Source organism: Diuraphis noxia, unplaced genomic scaffold (genome assembly GCF_037042655.1).
Source record: "Diuraphis noxia isolate RWA-SAM2 unplaced genomic scaffold, SU_Dnox_SAM2 contig0004, whole genome shotgun sequence".
Classification (NCBI taxonomy): Eukaryota; Metazoa; Arthropoda; class Insecta; order Hemiptera; family Aphididae; genus Diuraphis; species Diuraphis noxia.
In genome coordinates, this window is record NW_028301714.1 from 41,205,136 (window position 1) to 41,213,622 (window position 8,487).

Sequence of the window (8,487 nt, forward strand, 5' to 3'; positions counted from 1 at the left end):
AGCTGTTATTATACCTATTTACAAATATTAGATATGCGCAATTTTTATAAAAATTTGAAATTAAATTTTTGAAAAATTCAAGAAAGCTAAAGCTTGCAGAAAATATTTATTTATTTTATATATTATGACTTATTTTGAAACTAAAAAATTTTAAAATATATTTAGTTTTTTTTACATAGACAAATAGCAAAAGTATTGTACAATTATTTATTTAAACAAAGAACAATAATTTTAATAATTTTATTGTATATCAACTCGAAAACATTATTCGTGAGAACTTGAAACTTTGACTTATATTAGTATATTTATTATTATTAATTAATTAACCTACGGCAACATTGGCCAACATAGGTTATATAAAAGTTTTTTTTTAATTTTGGCGGTTGGTACTGTAGATTGGCTTCACGTGTGGCAAGGTTTAGTGAAGATTTTTACCACTAAGAACCCAGGTGGTCACCCATCGAGGAACTAGTGGCAGCGGACAGCGAGTACTCTCAATCGTGATGCGTGATTGATTGTAGCAACCATATCATGCTGAGCTACTATATCAATGTCATATTTTATCACGCACTTATTCACACCTTTTTACTGTAACGTTGTACTGATTTAAAAGTTAATTTCAATAATAAATATAAGCTATTAGGTATAATAATTAAATATTTATTGTATTAAAAATTCAAAAAATAATCCAATTACGTACCTACCATACTTCTAAAAGTAAAATATATTATTATAGTTTTGGCAATATCAAAAACATATGAATGAATTTACTTATAGTATGCATATAATAGTATAGGCTGTCATGTGTCAATCTTTCTTCGCTCAAAATCTTTTTTCGTATGCAATCATTTATTATTCATTTCAAATTTAATACAAACATTGCAGTAAACTTACCTGATAACGAGGTACACACGACATCTATTTAAGAGCGGCTCCAGGAGGACAGACACGTAAAAACACATTATTTTAAATTAAATATATTCATCGCTCCGACCAGAAAAAAAAATTATTTTATTGCATTTGTGCTTCATAAAATTCAAAAATACATAAATGATTTTAAATAGAACCAAAAGCGTATGCAATTTTTCAATTATTAAAATTGTTATCAATTGATTGTCGATTTAAATAATCGTCTGGAATTGCGAATCAATAATATTCAATTAAAATTTTCAGTGTATAATTTATTTTACAGACTAATAGAATTTAACCGATCAAATAATTTCTATTCATACTCCACTACCTACATTATATAATATTAGTATTGTTCATAATAATAATAATATTACCGAAATGTACAGTTTTAAGTTTCGCCTTATTCATGGTTTATAAGCAACCTAACTTGATGATATGTATACAATATCATCATATTTTATCACTAGGGCCCGGAATTATATGCACTAAAAATATACGAAATTTGCATGCATTTATGCACTAATTTTCATTCAAATATGAAATATGCACTTAAAATATCCAAAAATATGTAAACAAAAATGTATTTTAATTAAATTTATTAAGATTAAAAATGTATTTAATTCATTAAATAGTTAATACGGAATAAAAAAATGTAATAAATGTATAGTTGATATTGATATATCAAGGTGATAAAGTTTTTATGTCTCCCACTGCATTCATCTTTTAAACTAGAAAGAAAAGGATACAATTTATAACAACATGCATATAGTTTTATGGTGTTTACCATAAGTATCTATTACACAAAAATTATAAAAAATGTCTAGAAAAAAATTTTTTTTATACATATATCTTATTAGTAATGAAAAAAAAATGTTGATATTACCCCGAATGGTATCTTATACTTCAGTCATGATTATAGTATTTTCCTATAACCATTTCATAAGAATTTACCGATGTAGGCAGTATAAATTAGAAAAAGAAGTTTATATGTATGTATTGCATGTCCATTACAAACATATGTTTAAGAAATATATAAATGTTTCGATTATGATGAAAGTATGAAACATCAGCGAAGATTGGCGGTTAAAAAATGGAAAATAGACAAAGTTGTTAATATGCCCATTTGATATTTATGTATGCTGAAAACATAATTATAAAGGATATTTACTATATTTAACTCTATAAAAGTTTTGATTCATGACAGAAAGTAATAGCAGTTGATATTAGTTGGTATACTATAATATATGATATGTTAGAATATTGTATTCAGCAATATAGGTACATAACTATGAATATCTGTGTACCCAATCGATGATAATGCCAACGACTAGTCACAGACTCAAATGAAAGTCTAAAGTCATGATGTATTCATGGAATAATTCACGTCTGTAGAAATTATGTTCTTAATTATTATACGTAGTTCTTTCTAAATATCGTTTATTTCGACTTTATATTACGTCTTTATATTCTCAATTTCCCATTGCCCATTACCTGAATAAAGCTTTTATGTTTTAAATCCGATATTGTATTAAATATCAAATATGTTTAATGAAACACTGACTTACTACCACATGTTGCTGAAATTTCTGGTGTCGAGATAGTTTTGTACTGCCGACATAATTCTTGATAATTGCTGAATAGTATTTAGCCATGGGTCGAGCTATTATGTAAATAATTATAAGATGTCTTAACTTAAATTATATAGTATTAGCCATTAGGCCGTATCATATATACGAAAGTGTATCAGTGTACTGTATAAAGCGCTTCTATATATAGATGACAAGAACTTTGTATAGCAATAGTATAAAGGTCCAATTCCATAGCTGCTGCGTTAACATATTTTGTGGTGACCACTTGGAATGATACTTCCTGACCGGAAAATTAATGTTGTCAGCCAATCGATAGCCTGCAAATATTACCTTTAAATTGAAATAATTCAACTAGATTGGCGTGTGGTTACAGGATCGTCAACACTCGTGATAAAATATTTAATGTGGATATAAAACAGAACTAACGTTTGTTCAGTGAGATATAATCTACAACACTGTGACCAGTATCAAATATAGCATTATACCAAACTCTGATTACAGAACCACAAAAAACGTCGTGCGTACGAGAAAACGGTAGCCGTCGTGAACTCGTGAGCACTGTCGTGAAATAGCACCTTTTCGAATGACGTTAAAACACCTCGTAAGTCGTATAATGATGTTGGCTGCCTTTACAAAAAAATACAGGTATGTTGCCTGTCTTGACAAAAAAACAAATATATTAATATATATACCTTGACTACCCCGCACTACCGTGTATATTAATTAAACGATTTATCAAAAAACGCACCCAATGTTTTGCCATGTCTCAAAAATCTAGATTATATCTCTGCTTAAGTTATAACTGCCACTAAAATGTAATTACTACATGAAAAATATAATTTAAATTCACTGAAGTGTCAGTATAAATGTATTATGTAATAATCAGATCCGTAGCTACGGGGGCAAGAGGGGGCGTTGCCCTCCCTAAATACAATCGTTGCCCCTTCTACAAATATTTAAAATATTAGAAACTAATAATTTTTTTTTATATAATGCCATTATTTATTGTGGCCAACAATATACTTAATCCATCATTACCTGACGACTAACGTAGACACTTATAATAAAATAAACTTTATAGTCTATAATCTTTTTATCACTACTTATTCCCTATACCTACGGCTATTAATTATAGTCTGTTTTTTGCTATATATATTGAATAAATTGACTGGTTTTAGTGACTGATGATCGCCTTAAGCATAAAATATTATTATAAACATTACTACTTTCACCTTTATAGAATTTTAGATTAAGGGAATATTAAATACCTACACAATGCTACTTATACAGCACCGACTGAAAACGTAGTTACAAGTACAATATAATAATAGGTATACAATAATGATGTACAAGACTGCCAGTAAACCTTTTTATGGAAATAGAATTAAAATATTGTAAAAGCTATTCAATTATTTACAATCATTATTTTTTATTATTTGCTACCGAGAACATTGTAACATTAGACTAATATAGTTTTGTTTTATAAAAAAAAAAACATTTAGAAATTATATACACATTTGCTATCTATAAAATCATTTTAAAAGACATCACAACACTACATTTTTTCAATTTTAAATTTATTGGTGTATTAACTGTTGACAAAATTATAAAAATTGTTTCGTTAGAAATTTAAAATTTCCACTCGTATGTTTTAACTTTTAAGTTTAAAAGTAGTTTGATTTAATCAATGATTTTAATAACTTACAACAATATTTTTGGTTTTTATTTATATAATTCTAAGTATATTGTTATGCTTATAAGAACTGTGGTGTAATTTTAAATTTTACATATCTTGTTATTGGATACCCACTGTATCTACACTATTATAAGTTATAATTAAGTAAAATTATTGAGCACGCGACTCGCGTTGCCAAATATTTCAAAATGTATTATGAAAAAATAGAAATTATTTCAAAATTATAATCCCATCACTCACCAGTATCATAAACACAAAAAAACACTTATGGTTAGGTTAGGTTAGGTAAAAAAAAAAAATGATGTTTAATGAGAAATCGTATTAATCTAGATACTTTTTGATACTTTTACACTTATATATCATGTAAAACATATGTTGCCCTATCTACATATTTGCAAGTAAAGAAATTAGAACGTAATATACATTTTTAAACCTGTACTTCTACATTTTTTATCAGTACCTAGTATCTACTTTCTAAGTTTGAAGTGTAAATATAGCTTTAGATAAATAAACGAACATTGAAATTATTAAAATAAATTATATGAATTCATTCTTGGAACTAATAAATATTATACTTAAAATATACATAAAAAAGCAGGGTTCAATAATATGTTCTTATGTAGTTACTTATTTTAATTTTATAAATCATATCATGTTTATTGTTTGTAATATCTTTAGGGCATGTAGGTATCGCATTAAACATGACTGTCCATACATAGAAAGTAAATGCATGTGTATTAGGTATTTAGGTATGTATAAACATCTGTCAAAAAATAAAATAAAATAAATGTAATAAAAATAAAAATAAAACAGTGGGTGAAAGCACTTTCGTCGAAAATAAAAATACTTTCTCTGTTAAAAACTAATCGATAACAATGTTGCATAAGAGCCGTATTACGTAGATGCATAATGTATGCCTATTAGAATTCAATGTTGAAACATATGCATTAGAAAATATAAGAACATTACACAGACTTATTTTAGAAAGATTAAACAAAATAATATTATGACGTGTAGACTAAATTAAATTATATAATCTCGTTTTCACTGTTTTCCAACTTGATCGACTTGAGTTTGCAGGTTGCTGACCACCTCTGGAGGTACGTGGTCACCGAGGATCTCGAACAGGTTGATGGCCTGTGAGCCAGGTATTGACTCGTATGCGACCAATTCTACGCCTTCTTGAACTTTCTGAATCTGAGCATTTTGCGGTATAAGATGTGTACTCTGTGCTTGTCTGATGGCTTCGTTTGTGAATATAGCGCCATCTTTAGTTCCTTGTGGCATTGCGAGGCACACAGCCATCAAGCACGTGCCCAAAACCAAAACGGTCATAAGCGAATTCATGGTTCTAATGAGGAAAAAAATTACATTTAAAAAAACTAGTTATATCGTAACCCAACATGCTTATAAACTCTGTTATCATCGTTTTTATTTATACCAGTATTATAAATTAATATATGTAATAGGTAGTATATTATAAACAGTTATGTCAAGCACTCTAAAAAATTACTAGGTGTATATTTTTTAAATAACCGCCATTAATTTATAGATTTCACAATGTAAATCCTAGAAACATAAACATTACAATGACGAAATCTAAGTTCAAGTGTATGCTCTTGAACAAAATCAACCATATGATTATGATGATATTGATGGAAACAAATAAAAAAATTAAAAATTTTTATACTATCACTGTTCGACTGTTACATTATATAATACAAAGTGTTAAAAGGGCGTCTTCATCATTTTATCCCCTACATGTGACATCACAGTCTTACAAACATACAACTATTGTTCATGGTCAAGTGTAAAACTTAGCGAATTTGTGTTAAAGCACTTCAATACAACTAATTCTATATTGTTTTGTACTAGGTAGTATACTCGAGACTAGAGTAAATATCAAGAGTGAATAAATATATTATCTCCAAACTTATAGATATATACATTATATGTGTTTGTATATTGATTTTCAATGATATGTTTATTTTTAAGCTATAATTACGAGTAGGTGCTTAATATATTTAAAATTAAAAATTCTTAAAAGTTGTTTAAAAATTAAAATATCATAAATTACCAACGTATTACAAGTGTCACATTCTTAACTTTTATATTTAGTCAATTTACTCTAATATTAATACTAACAAAATGAAATTGATAGTGAATGTAGCGCGAAATCTTCTTAGGTAATCATTATAATAATTTTCAACTTAAAACAATATTTATGATGAAAACTTAATGATAGGTATGGGTCATTAAAAACATTACTTTTAAACAAGCCGCCACATAATTTACCATCTTTTATTTAAGTTAAACATTTATAACCAACTACGATTTATAAGTATTAGATATGTTTACAATTAACTACTCAGAATCAAACACACATATTTAAAAACATTTTTAATAATTATTATCACATAACATGCACTTTAATTATCGATATGAAAAATATGTATTCAATTTAAAAACCAGAAAAATTTTAAAAATAAATAATTTACCCATATCTATAGGATCAATAATAAATAATTTTAAGCACATAATGTTTGAACTGTTAAATAAAATGTAAATTATATTTTTAATACATATTATATTATTTTTTTCTATAATAATATTATTATATTAACATATTTGGTGTATCTATAATAAACTTAACTTTGGTTTATTTTTAAATTTTTAAAAAAGTAAATAAACATATATAATATGATATATTTATTGATACACCAACTAACGGCTAAATTTACAACTACAAAAACATTTGAATGAATTAACGACTTTTTTTAGATTTTAATTTATTAATTTATAACAACTGTCACTGTTCATTATTATTATTTATTAAATATTTAAATATCAGTATTATTTATCACAGTAAAATAAATAAATATAGCTTACCTGAGTAAATAAAACTGTTGTCGTCGATGTGTTGACTCACGAGTCACAACATAATGATGGAACGTATGCGTTTTATAAGAGGACTAAAACAAATCATATGATGTGGGTACTCAAGTGGGAGTTCTGTTGGCTGTCAGTTGCGAATTGAATTACTTTCTCCGGGATAATTTATGAAAAACCTTTCATTTAAAATCATAAATTAATACGCACGTGTCAGTAGTTATTCATTTAACTTTGTTCGGTATAAGTTTCCAAACAACTGAGGTGTTTTGAATATCGATGTATTATTATATTTTTAAAATATAAAACATCTTTTATTGGTAAAATAACAATTTCTAAAAATCATATACAATTTTTTGTAGCAATTTGGCCGTTGTGTACACGACCCGTTTCTAATTCATAAGTACCTATTAATTATCGTAAAAAGAAAACATCTATATAGCTCGACTATTTACTTAGTTAAAATATTATATAAATAATATATGGTCTTGTAGAGAAAACTGCTATTGTTATTTACTTCTGAGAAATTGAAGTTTAATTTTAAAAAATAAATGCTAAATTCTTTGGACATCCACCCGGCATACGCGATCCACAACGATTGTAAAATCCAAATATATACAATACAAGTACTCTATAGTAATTAGGTACCTAATACAGACGTATAGTAGTATTCTAATATAAGTTACATAAAAACAAAATTAAAAAATGAATATTTAATAACAAAAATCGTAAACATTTAGTAATACGATAAGTTGAATTTTTAGATTCTAAGCAAAGCGATGAATGTATTGATTTTACATTGATTTATGTTATTTATCTTTTTTTTTTTGAAATAATATCAACACAATTAACATAGTATAAAATATTCTCGACTAACAAATCGTCTCCACTAGAAATCGTTTTTCGCATACAATATTATATCATTGACTTCATAAAGCGATATCCGCTTTTTTTATTGTTTATACAATATATACAATCATTCTTTAGGAGCAATAAATAATTAGATTATGCGATAAATGATTATAGTTACTATAGTAGTAACTTCTGTTTTCAAATAAGAGAAGAATCCTCCCATTTCACTTTTAATTATTGAAAAGATATATATTTTTTTTTATTTTATGTACCTATCTAGATCAAAATTTTAATGAGTATTTGTTGAGTTATTTATATAGGTATAACTTTGTGAGTCACAAAGCTTAGATTATTTGAAAATGTTAGTAGTTAGGTTTAGCTTTAGTATCTATTGATGATTGATCTATGATCTATCAATATAAATTATTTGTAAAAATGGTCCAAGTATGATTATAAATACAACATCTAATATTATTAATATTACATAATATACTTTATATTTTTGTTAAACCATTTTTAAAGATTATTATACTAAGTAATACCATTGTT

The 8,487-nt window shown here is 26.3% G+C and overlaps 1 protein-coding gene across 1 annotated transcript; it reads right to left on the reverse strand.

The window, feature by feature from the left end:
- Window positions 1–4,971: 4,971 nt before the first annotated feature.
- Window positions 4,972–7,223, reverse strand: LOC107169084 (uncharacterized). Its single transcript, XM_015518717.2, has 2 exons — window positions 7,087–7,223; window positions 4,972–5,548 (listed from the first exon to the last, which is right to left on the reverse strand). The coding sequence occupies exon 2, from the start codon at window positions 5,542–5,544 to the stop codon at window positions 5,242–5,244; it is 303 nt and encodes a 100-aa protein (XP_015374203.1). The 5' UTR covers window positions 5,545–5,548; window positions 7,087–7,223; the 3' UTR covers window positions 4,972–5,241.
- Window positions 7,224–8,487: the final 1,264 nt, after the last annotated feature.

Bases quoted from the DNA above. Each gene is read 5' to 3' on its own strand.
- LOC107169084 (XM_015518717.2), bottom strand. From the start codon at position 5,544: ATGAATTCGCTTATGACCGTTTTGGTTTTGGGCACGTGCTTGATGGCT.